The following is a 20,741-nucleotide window of genomic DNA, read 5'->3' on the forward strand; positions in this document are numbered from 1 at the left end:
ATTGCCACTTCAGATAGCTGTGAAATTAGGTGATTAACTAGTTGGTACTTAACCTTCTAATTTCTGTATAAGTCTAATTACATGAAACAGAAGTTGGTGTTTTGATTTTTTACTTTGCTTTTCTGTTTGGAGTGTCATTGTAACTACTGTATTGTAAATGATGGAAAATAATTGCATATGTTAAAAAAATATGAAACTTCATAAAGTAAAAAAAATAAAATAAAAATTAATGAAAGAAAAAAAAAGAGTCGGACACTTAACTGTCTCAGACACCCAGGCACCCTTATCCTTTACTCCTTTTAGTTCCAAAAGTGGTGTTACAGACAGAGGGAAATGGCATCTAGGGTGAGAAGTTCAGATATTTATCTGTCTGCCCAAAATTAGAATCATGGAACTGTTTTTTAACCCCGAACAAGATTTACAAATGGAAAATGCCATTGTAAATATGCAAATATTATGGAACTGCTCTTACTGATTAGGATAATTCTGAGAAACCTAATTACATTCTTGGTCTACCCATCTGTGAGAACAATCAGCAAACCAGTTATCATATTTAGATTTAAAGCTATAGAAAGGAATAATACCTGTAAAAAAAAAAAAACAAGAAACTCAAGAAATGCTAATATCAAGTGATCCAGTGAAATATAACAGAAGTTTTATGCAGATTATAGATAAGTAAGTAACCACATTTTGTCCAAGTCCTGGAGCTGTGGTTTCTTGCACCCTATCAAAATATATTGGAATTAAAATAGTTGAAGTATCAGTGCAAAATTAGGTGTGCCACATTTTGGATTCATTCTACCATTGAAATTACAAGGTTTGCTTAAATCCACTTTTATCATTGTGGTACCAAAAGCTAGAATGATATTTGTCTTGATATTTTAAGAGCTCATATCCAGAATTTCCTCTCTCTCTCTCTCTCTCTCTCTCTCTCTCTCTCTCTCTCTCTCCCCCTCACTCTCTCTCTCTTTTATTTACTTGTGTATATATATATACATATATATATGTGTATATATATTTTTTTGTATGTGCTTTTTCTTAAGGGGAGACAACATCTGATAAACACACTTTTGTGTTTACAGTTTTATATCTGCTGCAGGCATTGTGCAGTAGCTTTCCTCTTTGTTGTTTTCCTTTAAAAAATGGGGATTCCTGAGAGGCTCAGTCGGCTTGGGTCATGATCTCATGGATTACGAGTTTGAGCCCCATGTTGGGCTCCAGAGCCTGAAGCCTTCTTCAGGTTCTGTGTCTCTCTCTGGAGACTCTTCCCCTCCCCTCCTCATGCTCTGTGTCTATCTCTGTCTCAAAAATAAAGAAAAACATTAAAAAAATTCAAATTAAAAAACTAAAAAATTATATCCTTTCAGCATTATATGTTTCTGTTTTGCAGAATAAAGTTTTATATCAATGGAATGACCTATAGGTTTTTAAAAGATATCAGATGGCTGACAAAGTGTGCTGTTCCTAAACCATGAATTGCGTCCCATTGATAGAAATTTATCATTGATGTATTTGTTTTCTTTTTTTTTTTTTTTCAAGGAGTTGCAACAGTATCTAGCTAACCTGGCTGAACAGTGCAGTGCTGATAATAATGGTGTAGAGCTTCCTGTTGTAATAATTCTTGATAATCTTCATCATGTAGGCTCTCTGAGTGATATCTTCAATGGTTTTCTCAACTGTAAATACAACAAATGGTATGCTTATGAAATATTTTGAATGATGAAATGATGATCAAATTTGCTTTCTTATGCCTTTAAGCCTTTTAAAATCTATGGTGGATGCTATTAACTTGAGATGCCTTCATGAATATTGTAACATTTCAAAAACTCCCTGTGTATTTTTTAGAATGTCTATCTATTCATTCAACAGTTAGTCCCAGGAAGCATTTATGGAGACAGGTTTTACTTGATGGTGTTAGCTTCTACAGATCTGTTGAGGGTCTGGGAGACCAGTATCAATGATGGAATGGATCAAGGAGATTAAGAATTAAAACGAACCTTTAGGGCTCTGGTTTCATTTTTACTTCACATCAGAGTTTCCATTCATCCTTCCTCTAAAGATAAATTTAATGCATTCAGATATATCTTTTTCCATCAATGAATCTAATTTTTAACTATTTACAATGAGAGTAAAAGGTTGAAGTCTGATATAAAAAATATGAAAACACACTGAAGATTCACTCTAATATGGCCTTTAAATAAGAGAAAACTAAAAATTAGTTTTAATGACACAAATATCACAATTAATCTCTGCTAGAGATTTTTTTAATGCTAAAAATAGATCAACATAAGATGAGCATTGAAACAAGAATACAAATTTTCTCATGTTTTTGAGAAACTTTAAAATATCTATGAAGTAATACGAGGAAAACTTAATGAATTTGATTATAATCATAGTAAGAGTCATAAGATATTATAGTGAAATGACACTACTGTGATTATTCTGTCTAACCTTTTTATCTTATAGATGAGTAAACTCAGGCTCAGAAAGGTAAAATGATTCTCCTTAGGATGCCAGGCCGGAAATTAGAGTCTCAAATCCAAATTTCTAGCTCAATGATCTTTGTTATTTTTCAACCTTACATGACAATATTACCCTTTCAAAGCCTAATGTTAAAATGGAATAATCTATATTTACCTAAAGGTTTTTTAAAGGCAATTTTAATGTACTAATCTCTTTTACCTTCAGTACACCCACAGATTTTATTTTATTTTCCAGTCCATATATTATTGGAACAATGAATCAGGGAGTTTCTTCATCACCAAATCTAGAGCTGCATCACAATTTCAGGTAACGATAAATTGAATGTTTCCTTTTATTTATTTATGTTTTTGTACTGTCTCTTACTCTTTGCTTTAGGTTAGTGTTCTTCCATTTGTACATTGACAAATCCTGCCCGCGGTGACCTGCAGTGTGAAAATAATTCTCACTTCTTCTGGCATTCTTTCTCGAGCAGATGTTTTGTAAACCTCAACCTGTAATCAGAAGTGTTTCTTTAAAAAAAAAAAAAAAAGAACGAAAGAAAGAAAAGGAAAGAAATGTTTGTCCTGCTCACTTTGTCACCAGCTGAAGTAGAGCATTTTTCTTCTAAGTGTGAGGAATGTGAAGAGAGTTTCTATTTCAGGATTTGTGATTCTCCTACAGAAGAGGACTCAGCATGTACACACCCACTCACTTCTGACACACAAGAGCTTCTCTTTAGCTCAAAAAGAAAAGTTAGTTACTTTGTATGCCTCTAATGCTAATGAATCTCCAACCCCTTTGAGCATTTAAGTGAGCCACCGATTGAAATAGGAAATTTCTCAATTATTATTGGAAAGAGAATACTATGGGCTTAAATATTTATTTAAAGATTTTTTATTTTCCTTTTTCTTTCCTTTTTGTAGGTGGGTGCTATGTGCAAACCACAGAGAACCAGTGAAAGGGTTTTTAGGCAGATATCTTCGAAGGAAATTGATAGAGATAGAAATTGAAAGGAATATACGCAATAATGACTTAGTCAAAATTATAGATTGGATTCCTAAGACATGGCATCATCTCAACAGTTTTCTGGAAACACACAGTTCTTCTGATGTTACCATTGGTGAGTTCCAAAATTGCAATATGCTATTTTCCAGGAACTAAGAGTATGTGGTAAAGATGGCCAGATTGGATGGTAGAAAATAACAAGTGAAGCTAATTGTTTTCCAGGCTTCCAAAGATTTAAGTTTTCTTTTTCACTTCTGAAAGTTTGCCTTCTTCTAAGCTTTATATCTCTGATTACATTCATTTTGGCTGACAATTATGGTTTACTTAAATTTGACTAAAATCAACAGAGTTTAATATAGACAAATATTTAAAAACCAGGTAATCATTTGAAATAAACTGTATCTGTTTCAAGTTCTTTTTTATGCTAAAAACATATTTCAGTCAATGGTTCATATCAAATATAGTTGTGAGAGAAGATTTTAGTTAGAGACATTTTAGATCTTTCATGGATAATTGAGGTTGTTTTATAATTTTCATTAAGATAAAACTTAATTACTTCTCTTTAGTTGACATAAAGATGTTTATTTTTCTATTCCTCCTTAAATTGAATGTATAAAAGTCTCTTTCCCATACTGATGGATCATAAAGATGCACTCACTAAAGATACAATGTAAATGAGAAGAAGAATTTAACATTTGAGATCAGAAGACCAAGGCTGAGTCTGACTTCTGCAAATAGTGACACATTTTATGTTTGGCAGTTTATTTCAGCTCGGTTTCGTCATCTGTAAAATGGGACAGGTGTATTGGATTATAATGTGTAAGGTTTCTCCTAACTCTAATATGTTATATTTTAGATTAAGATTTTATGGTCAAAGGAAGGGGAATTCAGAGGATTGAGTCTTCAGCAAAATGTACTTGAATAATAATCAAGTTGGCAAGATTATAATTTCTTAAGAATCCTGCAAGACATATCATTCATTCCCCCAAGATGATGTCTGAGTATTTATGTATTTAGATTTTTAAATGTGATGGTTCTCAAAAATGGTTTGTTTGCTTCTTCTTAGGTCCCCGACTTTTCCTTCCTTGCCCTATGGATGTAGAAGCTTCTAGAGTATGGTTCATGGATCTCTGGAACTATTCTTTGGTTCCTTACATTCTGGAAGCAGTGAGAGAAGGTCTTCAGGTATAGCACTCAATTTTCTTTACTGCTTAAAAACAAACAAATACTATCATTTTCTTGAAAGTCGAAAATACTCTTTTCTCTAGATGTATGTACAGAAAACTGAAGGCATGAACTACATAAAAATACTGAGAAAGTTTTTAAGATCAAGTAGTATATACTACTTTATTTATCTGTGTGTTCTCTTCTAAGAATAAATATGTAGGAGAAAGAGAAAACACTTATTCCAACAACTTCCCATTTAAAGCCAAGATTATTGCCAAGGGTAATAGCAGTTAGATAGCCAGTTAATTGGACAGTGCTACATCTTACAAGACAGGCATGTTTACATAGGCCTTGAGCATTTATTTGTTTATCATAATTTGCAACAAGTAGTTTTTGCTTACAGGTTCCCTGTTTTTAGAATGTTTCATTCTTTTAAGCCTTTTAACATCACTTGCAAGATCTTTTACTATTTTGAGAAAGTGCTCTAAATTCTAAGGCACTTGACTTCTTAAAATCTATGGTAGGAGAGCACTTTGGCTCAGTCTTGATCTCATGGTTTGATCTCAGAGCCTGGAGCCTGGTTTGGGTTCTGTGTCTCCCTCTCTCTGCCCCTCCCCTACTCGTTCTCTCTCTCTCTCTCTCTCTCTCTCTCTCTCTCTCTCTCAAAAAGATAAAATAAACATTAAAAATTAAAAATAAAATAAATGGTAATATCAAAAAGAATGAAATCTTGCCATTTGCAATGGTATGGATAGAACTAGAGTGTAATCATGCTAAGCAAAACAAGTCTGATAAAGACAAATGCCCATATGATTTCACTCATATGTGGAATTTAAAAAGAAAGGGAGGCAAACCATAAGTGACTCTTAACTACAGACAACAAAGAGGGTTGCTGGGGGGATGTGAGCAAGGCATGGGCTAAATGGGCGAGGGATATTAAGCACGGCACTTGTGATGAGCACTGTTATATGTAAGTAATGAATCACTAAATTCTCCTCCTGAAACCAATATTACACTATATGTCAACTAAGAATTTAAATAAAAACTTAGAGAAAACAAACAATAGATAAATAGATAAAATTGATGGCACATTGGGTTAGCATTATCTCTGCTCCTGTGCTCAGCCACCTTGTCTTGAGGCCCTATAACCAGCTCTTCTATGTACTCTTAATTAAAAAATCAGAATATAGCACTAATAAGAAAATTCTCTTTCTTCAGAAAAGTATGCTATTTCCTTAAACTAGAGTTGAAATTTCATGAAATTGTAGAATTATAAAAGTCAAGGGGAAATCTTTAAGACTTTTGTTGCATAATCATCTAATTTTTTTGTAAAAAAATCTAATCTTTTCAACAACTCAGTAGAAGTTCAAGACATTTTTGCTTAGACATCTCTATTTCTGGTTATCACACTACTACTAGAATTATGATATAGTCCTTGCTTTTCACATTTTTGTCCTCTGAAATGCTGTGTTAAATATTTTACTATCTAAAAAACATTGATTGTCTCTACTCCTTCCTTCTTCCTTTCCCTGGCATGCTTTCCTCACCTAGTAGAACAGCCTGGCAGTAGTTGGAACCACCATGATGGTTCTGATGAACATGGTGAATATTATGTGGATTTCTGAAGATTTCAGAGATAATAATCCTGGAGAATGCTATCAACTGGTTCATTGCAGATTTAAGTAATCCATTTTCATATTTTAAGAGTATGAGCCAATCTAGCCCCAGAAAGTGGTTCCAACAAAATAAAAGACTATACCAAACGTTTCTGTTTCTTAAGTAGAATATATCACTTTTCTGGATCCCTCTAAATTATTAGCCTAAGATGTGAGTCTCTCAATTTCAATCATTTATGCAAAAAACATGTGAAAATGTATAATATTCTGAAAGTCATAATTTCAAAAACTAATATCTAAATCAATTACATGTTTTCTTCATACAGTTTCAGTATTAATAAGCTATCATGTAAATCTTTATATATAAAATTCTATGTGTTTTGTCTTTGTTTGCTAAAACATATAAAGAAAAAGGAGCTTTTGTAAACTCAAAAACAGTAATACCTAAAAATACTGAGCTTTCTTAGATCTCATTTTTTAAAAGTGCCTAAGTTCTAGAGCACCCGTGGGTAGCTCAGTCAGTTAAGCATCTGACTCTTGGTTTCTGCTCAGCTCATGATCTCAGGGTTTTGTGGATTCAAGCTTCGTGTCAGGCTCAGTTCAGATGCTGTGGAGCCTCCTTGTGATTCTGTCTCCATCTCTGCCTGCCCCTCCCCTACTCATGCTGTCTCTCTCTCTCTCTCAAAATAAATAAACTTAAAAACAGTGCATTAGTTTTTTTTAATATTTAAATCAGTATTATTTATAAAACAGTATCCTGAAAATTATAATTTTATACAGCTTCAATTTAGGCAAAAGTATAACCAATAGAGTAATATGTTTCCCAGACTAAAACTGAGAGATATTTCAAACTTATAATTTTTTTAGTTTATTTATTTATTTTGTGAGAGAGAGAGAATGCACACACACACAAGCATGCGTGCACACAAGCAGGGGAGGGGCAGGGAGAGAAAATCCCAAGCAGGCTCAGCACTGTCAGGTAAGAGCCAAATGTGGGCTTAAACTCATGAATCATGAGATCATGATCTGAGCCAAGATCAAGTGTTGGTCACTTAACCAACTGAACCACCCAGACGCCCTTCAAAATTATTCTTGAAGAGGGATAGAAATGTCTTGTTTCTTTCTGTAGGCCTAGATATTTAGTAGTAGGTTAGTGTGAATGCTAAATCAACCATGATGTACGGAGCATAGGGAGGAGATCTAGCACAATGGAGAGATAAGAAAGTAAAACTGTTTGGTGGGTAAACAGTTCTCATTGCTATTGAAGGACATGCTCATCCAGAAATCCACTGGCAGATGATGTCCATATATGTGTTTTCTTAAGAGCAGGAAGAAAGGGAATCACCTGTGTTATAAGCCATTTCCTTGGGTTCAAAACCTTGAATTGGAGCAAGAGGTGAAACAGCAAAGCCTGATTGCAAAAGTGAAAATCTGAGTTGAGAGGAGTGGAAAAATCTCTTTATAAATGAATGCTTTGATGAGGAACCATATGGGGATACTCTCTGCCAGATGTTCTAGTTAGAAAAAAAAACACTGGTGATACAATGGAATCGGATTTTCATTCTAGTGATTCTACCTTTCCTGAAATGTCAACAAACAACAGTATTCTAAATATTAACTATACCTTCTTTCGATTATTTTTCTATAGTATCTGTTTTACTCTGAAATATAGAATTGGGCCTATTTAGCATTTTATTGGCCACTTCCAATTTTGCTGCCCTTGGTGATTCTTTAAAAGGCTGCCATCATTTGATTCTAGACTTTTGTATTCTTTTTGTAGCACTTCCTTTCCAAGAAGTATAAGTGTTCCTTCAATTAGCTCAAGTTGTATAGCAAGCTATGACAGCTCTATAAAGCCGGTTTTTAACTGAGAGAAAACTTTTGCTCCAGAAAGCATCCATGTGCCTTTTATGGTATCAATGTCCACCATTTTGTTTTTGTCTAACTGAACCACAGTAAGACATATAGAACACCTGACAGTATGCTGTCTGAGACCAAATATGCAGCTGGCAACCAGAATTGCCCTCAGTGGAGCAGGTCAAGGAGAAAAGGAAGTACATCAAAGAACTAATTTGCCCATGTTACTGCCATCTTCTCTTCATTTTAGCTTAAATTTCTGTCCCCCTATGGCCTTGTACTTGTTTACAAAGTCCCCTCTACCTCTGTCTCTTCAGTGTGCTCTTCTTAATGGGTTCATTTTTTTCGTCCAGTTTAAGAAACTTATGGCATATCTTGTATTCATCTTCTCCCCTTTAATCCACTGCCAGTTCTTTAGTCAGGCTTTATCATCTCTTTCTTTCTGACTCTTTGCCTCCACTTGATTCCTGAGAACATGAATGCTTCCATTTCCCATTTTTCTCTTCTTTTACCACTGGCCTTAGAAATAAACATCTAAAAAGAGGTTTTACAGGGACCGATGAGATTATTAGAGGAAATTAATCCAAAGAAAATGACTGTCTGAGAAAGTCTTCTTATTTTCAAAGAAAGTTTGAGTAGAATGAGGTTGACAGAGAAAAATCTCTTATTTTATTTATTATCTTTCCAAAGTGCACTTCAGTAGAGAACTCCATTTACTGTCTAGCATGCCCTGTTTCAATTCTCCCTTGCTGGAATGTTTCTTTCTCAGCTGTGGGTTTTCTTTTGGTTTATAAAATTACTAATAAAGATAAACATGGGCAGTGATTTTTATATGCATTTGAAATAAACCTCCCTCATACTCTCTCAAGTGATGACCACCTATCCCAGATGGTCAGCTTTGTTTCTCCTTCAAGTTTAAAGAGAGATATGTATACAGAAGTATGTTTATAATCTGGAAAATTGAATATGGACACAATCCCCTTGAAAGTCCCCTAAGAACTCAGTGTGCAAAGGAATCCAACAGTTAGTGGCCACCTGTTTTACTGAATAGAAATATATTTTATATTTATCAAATATGTGATCATTTTCTAGATGTATGGGAAGCGGGCACCTTGGGAAGACCCCTCAAAGTGGGTGCTTGACACATACCCATGGAGCTCAGCATCCCTGCCTCAGGACAGTCCAGCACTACTTCAGCTGCGACCAGAAGATGTTGGGTATGAGGGCTGCATATCCACAAAGGAAGCCACAACCTCAAAGCACATTCCACAGAGTGACACGGAAGGGGATCCTCTGGTAAGAAACTATGTGTGATTCTTCTAATATAAGCTTAATTACAGGGTATTGTCATCAATATTTAGTCATTTGTATCAAAGATATAGTTATCTGAGGTAATATTGGGACTGTCCTGATATAGGTATTCAGTTTTAACTCTTGTCTTTGGTCTGCTTTCACTGGGTAAAATTCTTAAAGACCAAACTTGCATGCTTAAATATCAAGAAACACTAAAACCAGGCTGTATTCTGTGACCATAATTTTTATCTTATTATGCATACAATTGTGTAAAATAAATTAAACATTACAAACTCAATTCACTGAAATTTGTGTTTAAATTTAAAAAAAGGAAAATAATCTAACATACACTTGGAGAACTAAAGAATATTTTACATATATCAACTAGTTTGATTAAATTTTGAATTAGTCTTTTGTTGCCCGTAGAAGAGAAGAATAAACTGACTTAGAAAACAAAGGGAACTTACTCCCCCTGATTCTCCCTGTCCTTCTTAATTTACAATTGTGAATGACTTAATAAAGATCAATAAAACTCCAAAGTATGAGTATTCTGAAAATATTAAGCAAAGGGTATTATTAGGAAAATGCTTTATTTTTGTGTATTTTTTTATGTTTATAGATGAATTTGTATAGATTGGTGTCAAATGCAACGTGTTTATTAGCTTACCATTCTAAAGAAATCACTGGATTGCATATTCAATACAGAAAGAAAAGATACTGAAATAAAAGTCATTATGCTACTTAAAACAAATGACCAAAAAAGAAAATGAATAAAAATCATAACCTGTTTTGTACCCAAGAACATAAAATGACTTGGTATTATGTGGGATATTCCTGTACCCTCAACCCCAATACACACCCAACGTTATCCCAGATGGCCATTCTTAACATTTGCGGGGGTTACACGTGAACAACCTAAGAGATTTTTAAGATCTTTTCCCCAGCAAAATGCACTCACATACAGAAAATCTTACATACTATTTCAAAGGGTTCCACAGAGTCATGGAAGTATATTCATAGACCTCCTTAGAGTCCAGAGAACTCCTATAAAGGACTTCCTATCCTCGACTTTTGCTCTAAATCATAAAATCCTTAAGGACCTAGACTTGTATTTTTATAACAGGTGGCTGGCCCTTTAGCTTGTACATAGCTTGAAATCAGCTTGGTGGAGGGATTGGTTTGGATGCAGCATAATTGTGAGCATGCACTAATTAATTGCTGATGGGATGGGTAAAATTTAACAGAGCAAATATAAGCTTTAGAGTATAAGCTTTAGAGCAGCATAATTGTGAGCATGCACTAATTAATTGCTGATGGGATGGGTAAAATTTAACAGAGCAAATATAAGCTTTAGAGTACAGGTATAGGTTATTACATATGAATTTTTTATTACTTCTTGTCTTACCTTTGTAGCATTGGTAGATGGTGTCTGTTGCCATAAGGAGATGTTTTATAGCATTTGTCTTGAGAATTACACTGTAGAGTAAGTTATGCCCTCATCTTTCCCAATTCCCACACTTCTCATGAGCTAAACCCATCTAGCACTCTTTCCTGACTCTGAATGCTCTTGTCTTCTAGTGTGGAAAAGAGGTCCAGAATCTCCCATACTGAGGGAATATTGGGGTTAAAGAAAATCTGATTCTTAAACAGCTGCTCAACTAAACAGCTTAAGAAACAAGGGATTATGAAATGTTAAATAGCAGAAGACTTACCTAAAAGTAAATCTTTGGATCAAATATATTCTGATAAAAAGATATTCTCTCAATATGCTTTTATTTTGTTGTAGTTCTATAATTACTGACATCAAGTAAAATATATTTCCAGTCCAATCTAAATAAAAAGTATTTGGGAAACAATCCACTATTTAGTGTCAAATATATTTTTAGATATGAACAAGGATTCAGGTTTTTGGTTCATCTCCCAGTATTTTACTCATCATTAACAAACTCATTCATACTTCAATAAGTATTACTAAGTATGTACTCAGGGCTAACACCTGGTGGTCAGGACATAAATAAGATATCATTTCTGACCCCAAGAAGCTAACAGTCCATTAGTGGAAAGAGGTATCTACTTACATAAATTACAGTTAAAGAATTGTAGTCACATGCTAGGTGAACTTGTGAGTCCATTGAGGAAGTGATTAGAAGAAAGCTTCATAGAGAAGGAGACATTTGAGCTGCATCTGGAATGATGAATAGAAGCTCATCATGTGGTTCACTGGAGAACATCCAAGATTAAGGAAACAGCAGGGGAAACATGGAACAGTCTAATAAAAATGATGAATTTAGGAAGCTCTATGCAGATTGGTGAGATTAGAACAAAAAGGGCCAGAACAATTAAAGCTACAAAAATCTCCAATTGCTACATTCTGCTGAGTCTTTTTTTATCTCTGTAGGAATCCAAAAGTTTATCACATAGATAATAAGGAGTTACCAAAGATGTTTGGGCAGGGCACTTAACTTACCTTAAACTAGATTTGCAGGTTATAAAGATCATTTTGGTAACAGAACAGAAGACAGATTAAAAGAGAGAGGATGGAGGCTGGGAGCCCCCCAGATTTGTAAATAGCAGGGGTGATAAGGATCTGGCCAAGGACATTATGACTATGGAGCAGGCAGAGAAGAGGAGGGACGTTCTTGTGCGGAAAATAACGATTCATCCCCATGACTGTCGGATTCTATGCAACCTCGCCCCGTTTTGTAATCCCCTTTGACTTGAAAGGACAGAGCAGCACTATGAGAAAGCAAAGTAAATCCCTTGTGAACATTTCTTATGGATCTGACACTTGGAACTTATTCTAATAAAATTATTTACTGTGTGGCACAATTTTCAAAGATAAAGACTTTAATAACACCTCTATTATATCATAAAACTTTTACAGCATGCAGCATTCAAGTGATTTGAGACATTTATGACTGAGATAGAATCATAACCCTTTAAACAAACCTCACTTACAACTTCTACTCTTAGTAAATCAGGAGGATGCTCGACTCGCAATTGCGTTTTACAAATTATCTTCACTCAAATGCTTGAACATACAGCCGGCGACTAAAGAGGGAGGAATTGACACCAGAAAGGAGAGAGACTGTATGAGTGTGCATGCAGGTTGGGGTGTGTGGGTGAGAGAGAGAGGGAGAGGGAGAGAGGGAGACAGAGAAAGGATGCATTGATGGAGACATTTGGCTTTTTGCCTTATTGGATTTGAGAGGTTGTCACTACTTTCATATCTGTATGTAGCTGATTGAATAAACTCAGAGAGTTAGACAAACAAGTATATTGAAAAATATTGTCCTGAAGAACATTAAAATGACTTTATAATATGCTATAAACTGTAGCTTCTTTGTGAAAAAGGCATGCTTGCTGAAATTGGTGATTATCAGTTTATCATTTATTTCAGAAGCATTTATTGAACACACATTTTACACTGAGCCCACAAGCATGCACAACCTAACGTATCACTAAGGAATCCTTTTTTTTTTTTTTAGATTTTTCTTTTCTGTTGGATCCTAATCTCTATTTCTCTAAATTGGAAAAAAAGAGAACAACTTTGATGACTTTATAAGATAATACATTAGTATGCATTAAACAACACAAAGATTATTACAACTTCTAGAATTCCTTGACCAAAAAACAAGTCCATTCCTTTCACGAAGACAGGTGCCAATTCTTCTGCACTTTCTAAAATTGTTGCACGGGTTATCCACAATTTGCTTTTAAACAGTTTTTCTTTTGTCTCCAACAGTGGATCTGCCGAGCTTATCAAAAGCCAAGCAAGGTGGCTGCCTTTTAGTTTGTAAGACATGGGAATGTGAGCTGTCTCTCTCCCCAGGTGCTTTCACGCATATGCCCCTTTTACTGGAACAAATATTACCATTGTCCTATCAGCTGAGAGACCGGAGGCAGCTGCTGCTGTTCCAGAAGGCGGCTCTTGTCTTCAGTGATCTATCAATCACATTTTAGCCAGAAATTGCAACAACAACAGAAACTTGACAGGGATTCTTTCCTTCTCCCTCTTCAAACACTCATGGTTGGCTTCACTCGCTCACCTCCTTGGAGGTCAGCTCCTGAGCAGCAGATGGTGTGCTGGAGAGCAGCAGCTGGCTGCATTCCCCACCGTCCCCTCCTTCTCTCAGGGGGGCGCGGGTGTGCGCCTGTGCGCGCGTCTGCGTGGCTATGAACATTCACGACTTTGAGTTGCCATTCAGTGCTCTCTGCTTCTCCCCGCCAAAAAAGCTGGGCAGCTTGGCGGACTCTCCAGCAGAGAGCCCAGATGTCCGGCTGTGATACAGTTTCCTTCCCAGTCGCCCTGCTGGAGCAGTATTCATTCACAACCCCAAATAAAAGAGCTATCTAGAGGTCCTGTTTTGTCCTTATGGTTTGGTGGTGTAGCCATGTTTGGGAGAAACCGTGTAGGAGCTGGAGGCAACTAATACGAGCCTCAGATTGCTTTCCCGTTTCACTTGGATGGCATGTGCCTCAGTGTGGCTCAGGGCCGGGAGTTTTATGGGGCTGGCTCACTCACTGCATCGCTGCCTACATCGATGTCTCTTTTTCTTTCTTCAGATGAATATGCTAATGAAACTCCAAGAAGCAGCCAATTACTCGGGCACACAAAGCTGTGACAGCGATAGCACCAGCCACCAAGAAGACATTTTAGATTCATCTCTCGAATCAACTCTCTAGAGGGTGAAGAAAGTTGGGGGAAAAGACTAATGCTTTTTCAAAATGTTTCAAAAGTAAAGTATTTTCACTAAACCACTGCCAGTATGAAAGCACCCTGTCAGGGGCCCTGACCCAGAGTTGTGGTCTCCAAGGAGGCAGCTGAACTGAGTCTGAACCGCCAAGATGCTAAATTGAAATGGGAGCTTAACTTTATTTTGTTTCTAGGCGTTTTTATACCCGTGGAGTGATGTGCGGCTCCACCGCTCCACTGGAAAGGACCCTAATGACAGGGCACCCGAATGGATTGCACATGGGATAGCCAAACTGGACTTTGTTTTTCTCCTCTTTAAAAGTTTACAGTGCAGACCTTTTTTTGTCCCCTCCTTTCGTTTCCCCCGAGGGGCTGTCGTCCCCAGGCAGGGCCCCTTCTCCGTCCAACCTCCTGTGTGCCACATGGTGCTGGTCCCGGGGCTCAGGTAGTGTTCGTGTGGTGTGCTCACCCCATTCCAAAAGGCAGCCGAGAGGCCAGCCCTCCATCAGCACAAAGGGAATCGTGCTACCGCCGGGAAAACACTACTGAGGCAAGCTGGAAACGTGCCAACGTGATTCCTAACGGCCACGTTCACATGATGTGCTCCGCCAACTTTTCCGTGTATGAGTCACAGGTTTTATAAGGTTGTTTTTACCACAGTGGTCTTTTTAAACCACCTGCCCACTCCCTTAACCAGAGTTTTATACCAATTATTAGTCAACACTGACAAAAGGCTTTTTAGGGCTTTGTTCGTTTGAGCCTTTTCAGTGAAAGAAGGAACATTTCCTATGGTGCTGTCTCACTGCCTTAAAACAGATTTCTACAACAGTTTAACAGCTGGTTTAAACCCTAAACCACTGGTAATTTCCACTGTCTTTTCATTTACAACCTAGCAACACCAGTTAACACAGTAGCCTCATCTCTAGAGATCTTCTTTTGTTGGGTTTTTTTTTTTTTTTGGAAGAATTGGATAGGAGAACAAAGATCAGTATTTGTTCCTTGCGTATTTAGATTGCCTTTCCTCCAAAATGTTCAAGTAACCCGGAAACCCTCTTTGACCGTCACTTAAAAGCGAAGACATGTGGCTGAACTCCATCCAGTTCTAGGCAAAAGAGTTTGAGAAGGAGGGAGATTTGGAATTCTTATCCAGCACCGCTGGAAGCACTAGATGTAACATGAGCACAACGATCTGGCTTTCCTCCCTGATTCCTTTTCATATTATTATTACTGTTACTCTTAGTTTTGAGCATGTTGTTTCGATTGCTATTGTCGTACATGAGAAATTCAGCATTAAAGAACACTGAAGCAGTGTAGTCACTGTGGAAGAGAAAGCGTTTATACTGTAAAAGAAGGTTAGATTTGCACAGTCTACTGGGTAGGTATTGTAAATAATCATTTTAAAAACTTGCACAAACCCAAACCAACACACACGAAAATGTATTTTATCCCGTTGGTGTGAAGCAGTGTTTCGCTTGCTGAGATTTCCTGTACATTGCAAACAAATACAGAATGCAAACCCTTGAAGCTGTTATTATCTGGTGTGTTTGTCCTGTACTTAACAGTTGTTATGACTATGCAGGAGCTATCAGTGCTAGAGTGAGCATGCTTCAAAACTGTTCATGAAGCCAATACGTATTTGGAAAAGAGAAACGTCTGAAAGTGCATCTGCTGTGGCAGGCTTTAAAGAGAGTGCATGAAAACTGATGGGAATCATTGGAGAAGTTACCACCACACAGAGGACGGGTTTTAAGTTTTTAGAACCGAAGGGCTAGGCCCTGGTGTAGACTTGTCCTATGCACGTGAACACATGTTGCTTGCAGGAGGTGCCATTGGTGCTACTCTCTGTGACCACCCGTGGGTCAGTTGCTCTAGAACAATAACAACACAAGACATCTGTGCAGTTTTCAGAGTGTCTCTCAGTCTCTAGGTCCTACACGGTGCTATTGTCCTAAGGGAAATCTGAACTGAATTTATGCACATGGAAGTGTCACCCTGACTTTGAAGCCTCAAACATGGATCAAAGCTGTTCTGAAACATCACTCTATGTAGCTGGATGAGTGACCAGTTGCCCTTGTATAATACGTGATCTAAAGCAATTGCTAATCTTTTCCCTGCCATTTCGAGAAACACGATCCAAACATGATCATACACAGAAATTCCTGCAATACATCCCAGTAGGTTCACCTAGTTTACAACTTAAACTAGTTTGTGAAACATTTGTCTGTATACATTTTATATTTTGTACATTTTTGATGTAACATATCATGTAAATAGGCAGAAACAGTGAAATAAATCATCTGCAAAGTTTTGTAGTCTTTGTAAAGCCCCGACAATAAGTACTTGGTGTCAATGGACTTAACTGGATGATGTATTTTCTATTGGTTTATTGTTCCTCTAGCTTGTAAACCAGCTTGCATATATTTTTTTGCAAATGTGCACCCTGTATCTGTCTAAATTATTACTTTGCCATTAAAGTGGAATTATTTATTGACAACAAGGTGTGGTGTCTATGTATGGAGAAAGACTGAATAACCATGCATCCAACATGCAAGCTTTAAAATATTGCTTGTATTATTCATATGCCCTCGACAGGGTTGTGTGCAAATTTTTATTTCATATGCCTCATAGAAAGAACCACATAGCTTTTAATAAATAAATAAACTGAGGGTACTAGAAGTATTTTAAAATTAATGGTATTCAGTGAATATTTTTAGAAAACTGACTAATCAAATGGTTGATTATAAAATAAGAATTAATGTAAAATTGCATATTGATATTACTTAAATCAACTTAAAGTGTTACTTTGTTTATATTTCATTAAATCCTCGATTTTCTAAAATATTTGTTTTGAGAGAGAAAGAGAGAAAGTACGTGGATGGGGCAGAGAGAGACGGTGGCTCTCTCTGTGCCTGGGGTGGCTTAGTTAAACGTCCAACTCATAGACAAACCATAAGATATTCTTTTTCTTTTAAGTTTATGGGGCAGAGACAGAGGCAGAGAATCCAATCCAGGCTCTGTGCTGTCAACACAGAATGCCAGGTGGGGCTCGAACTCACATACCATGAGATCATGACCTGAGCCGAAATCAAGAGTCGGCCACTTAACTGACTGAGCCACACAGGCACCCCAACCATAAGAGGCTCTTAAATACAGAGAACAAACTGAGGGCTGCTGGAAAGGTGTTGGAGGGGGGTGTGGGCTAAATAGGTGATGTGCATTGGGCACTTTTTTTTTAAATTTTTAATGGTTTTTTTTTTTTTTGAGAGACAGAGAGAGAAGGGGTCAGGAGAGGATCAGAGAGAGGGAGATACAGAATCCGAAGACAGGCTCCAGGCTCTGAGGTAGCTGTCAGCACAGAGCCTGACGCGGGGCTCGAACCATGAATCGCAAGATCATGACCTGAGATGAAGCCAGACGCTTCACCAACTGAGCCATCCAGGCACCCCTAAACATTTAAAAAGTTAAAAAAAAAAAACCTACTTATGTCATCCAAATATGCATTCTATTTACTGAGGTTGGAACCCAAGGTATTTGGGAAAAAAAATTCTCATTTTAAAGGAAATTTTATAATCTCTATTAAAAAAATTAATTACTACCAAAAAGTTATTTTGCTCTAACATATATTAGAGCTAAAAGTTTAAGAGGGGATTTGACGAAGGGTAACCAGAGTGGCTTAAGTCGGTAAGCATCCAGCTCTTGATTTTGCCTCAGGTCATGATCTCACAGTTCATGAGATCTCATGATTCTCTCTCTCTCCCTCTGTCTTCCCCTTCTCCCTCACTCCCCCCTTTAATAAATAAAACAGAGAATTTATCTTTTAATTTAATTTCCTCATTTAGAAAAGAGAGATAGTGAGGGTACCTATCTGTAGGGCTGGTGGAGGGTTGAGTTTAGCTCGCTAGAGCACTAAGAACAAAGTCTAGCAATCAGGAAACTTGGAATAAATGTCAGCTGCTGCAATGACACTACCATTATAATAAGTTAATTATACCAGTAGTATAACAAATATTCTCAGGATTCAATTTGTAAATACATGCAAGGTAATATTAGAGTCTTGCTAAAACTATGTCTTTCACCCAGTTTCCTCACCTGTAAAATGGGGTAATTGTAGTTATCTGTTCATAAGATTGTTTTCAGACACTGATAGAATTAATGATCAAATGAACTATATTTCAATTTGGAGCTTTTTGGATTTTCACATTTTAAAAAGTTCTACATTTTTATAAGAAATAAGCCACCTTAAAAAATGTGTAGTTCTATGTCTTTGATCAGTGAATATGTTTATAAAAGGAGCTTCCAGAGTGTTTTGCCTTATTGGGTTGAAGAGAGGCACCAAGTAAAATATTGCATTGCTGAATGCAGTATCATTTTTAGTTTAGAGGAAAAGATCTGGCTAAGGATGTAAAGGGTTTCTTCACGAAGTATCCATTATCTCTTATTTATGCAGGAGTTCATCAATAAGAAAACATATTCATAGAAATTAAACAATACATTTGGAACTATAATCCTATTAGAGGGAATGAAAGTTGTCTAGCTGTTTTCCCTAACATTTTAAGAAAAATAATCATAATAAACCTTTCCTTTGTCATTGGAACTTTTAACAATTCACCTTAATATTTTAGAATAGCATGGTATTAAGTCGATTAACAACTGAGTAAATAACTTTTTACATTGATTACATGTTAAAATACTGCTAATATATTGGGGTATATTAACTGTAGTATTATAAGTAATTCACCTGACTCTCTTTACCTTTTTAATGTGGCTGCTAGAAAATTTACAATTAAAAATGTTGCTTGTATTTGTGAGTCACATATTTCTATTCCTAGTAGATAGCACAAGTATTGAAAGACTGATCTTTATAAAATGTAAATGTGATCACACACCCCCTCTCTTTCCTATTTGTGTTAATGAATAAGATGCAAGTGTCAAAGGACAATTCCTTTCTCAATTTGGATTTTGCTTTTCTCAGAGCTGCCTTTTCACACATCCAGTGCCCCCATTTTGGTTCTGTTCTCTAGTCCTGTAACTTAATTGTAGACCTGGAAGTAATCGGAGACAATAACCACAGCTTTCCAGACAATTCAGCCATGAGCATGTGTCAGAGTGTTATTATAATCTTGCTACATGGGAAAAACCTCTAGTGGGCCAATTTAAAAGTTTCTCTCCTAGTTGAAACATTTATGGAATATATAGATTAGACAAAAAAGGAATATTTGTTGCAAGGCTCTGCAGACTCTTGACTATCAGGTGGAGGCATGAGTGACTGGTTTCCCAAGGCCAACATTTATCCCATAAATAATTAAACAATTATTGAAATTGCCAAACAAATTACCAGAGTTCCGAGCTATTCAAATAAGGAGATTGCTAATATATCAAGCAATAACATTTTGTCCCGGACCAGGTTTTAACAATATTTCTTTTACAGTAATGTACTGCCTTTTACCCCAAGGCCTTTATACATTCTCAAATCCCATTACCTTAGATGAGCCTTTCCGGTCTTTTAGACTATGCCAAGAATCTGATTTCTTTGCTTTTCTAGAAATAACATATAATTATCTTATTAATAAGATATATATCTTACATGGTTATGCCACTTATTATGCAATCTCAGGGCTTAGAATATAGCAATATAGTGTATTCTGAATATATATATATTGGAAAAAACCAATTTCTGTACATGGAGATAGCAATGGAACTTTAGCTTTTGTAAAACAGAAGCACTGAGCTCAAGAAGACCCACTGTTACAGGAGAGGAGGAGCTTCCTGTGAAGCCATGTTAGTTAAAAGTGGTTTGGTGACCAAGGAAGGAAATGGATAACCTGAGGGTGTGTGTAACCCAGTACGGGCAGAAGACTGCCTCACACTCAGGATCTGTTTTCCCTTTAGATGCAATGTACTAGCAGACTTTCTACCAAGTTTTCTTTTTCTTTCTGCTTTTCAAGTTCTTTAAAGATGACTTAGTTATATATAGTACAATGTAAGTGTGTGGGTTTTTTTGAGAAATGGATAACACAGTTGGAAATGTAGTGCTGGAGCTTAGAAGACAAGTGGGGGCTGAAAAGATCAAAATAGGAATCCTTCACATAGAAATGAGAAGTGAAGTTGTGAATTTCATTTTGGGATGTTTTCCCACAGGAAAGATCTTGACCAAGTAAAGAAGACTGGGAATAAAATTTGAAAAGTGTGGTGGACATCTTTATAGTTCAATTGGCCTTTATTTTTCAATTTACAGAATATATCTATGCCCATTTAATGTGACATTTACAAAGGAGGGGTATAACATAAGAGAAAAACCATTAATTTGGAGTCAGAAATCTGTATCCTTGTCATGTTTTGTGATTTGTCCAGGAAGAACCAACTAACCCATCATCTGTGTTCATCTAGATTTTATACCTTAAAGATGGCGACAGATAATTAAATACATGAAATGTAACAGGAGTCATTCTAGACATCATTGTGATACAAATAATGTGTCTTTATCAGTTCCCAAAAACCACATTCCTGGCGAATAGTAGAAAATCTAAAAGTCTAGTTATAGCTCATCCATGACCACTTGAGTGTTTGTATTTTCAATAGTTGTATTGTTTGGTTTGGTCTTAATTCATTGTGTCACTTTGAGGCAGCTGAGTATAAAGTGTCCG

General features: G+C 36.4%; 1 protein-coding gene across 1 annotated transcript; it reads left to right on the top strand.

Moving 5' to 3' along the window:
- The first annotated feature begins 1,536 nt into the window (after window positions 1-1,536).
- Window positions 1,537-15,033, top strand: LOC115304352 (neuron navigator 3-like). The gene is made up of 6 exons (XM_029954501.1): window positions 1,537-1,694; window positions 2,719-2,790; window positions 3,387-3,583; window positions 4,535-4,653; window positions 9,201-9,404; window positions 13,968-15,033. Exons 2-6 carry the CDS (start codon window positions 2,738-2,740, stop codon window positions 14,085-14,087), a joined length of 693 nt encoding a protein of 230 aa, XP_029810361.1. The 5' UTR covers window positions 1,537-1,694; window positions 2,719-2,737; the 3' UTR covers window positions 14,088-15,033.
- The last annotated feature ends 5,708 nt before the right edge of the window (window positions 15,034-20,741 follow it).

This window comes from Suricata suricatta, chromosome 10 (genome assembly GCF_006229205.1).
Source record: "Suricata suricatta isolate VVHF042 chromosome 10, meerkat_22Aug2017_6uvM2_HiC, whole genome shotgun sequence".
Taxonomy (NCBI): Eukaryota; Metazoa; Chordata; class Mammalia; order Carnivora; family Herpestidae; genus Suricata; species Suricata suricatta.

Excerpts from the sequence above, each read along its gene's own strand:
- LOC115304352 (XM_029954501.1), top strand. The coding sequence starts at position 2,738 with ATGAATCAGGGAGTTTCTTCATCACCAAATCTAGAGCTGCATCACAAT. Across the intron at positions 3,584-4,534 it reads TTCTTCTGATGTTACCATTG|GTCCCCGACTTTTCCTTCCT; the intron begins GTGAGTTCCAAA and ends GCTTCTTCTTAG. Across the intron at positions 9,405-13,967 it reads ACACGGAAGGGGATCCTCTG|ATGAATATGCTAATGAAACT; the intron begins GTAAGAAACTAT and ends TTCTTTCTTCAG.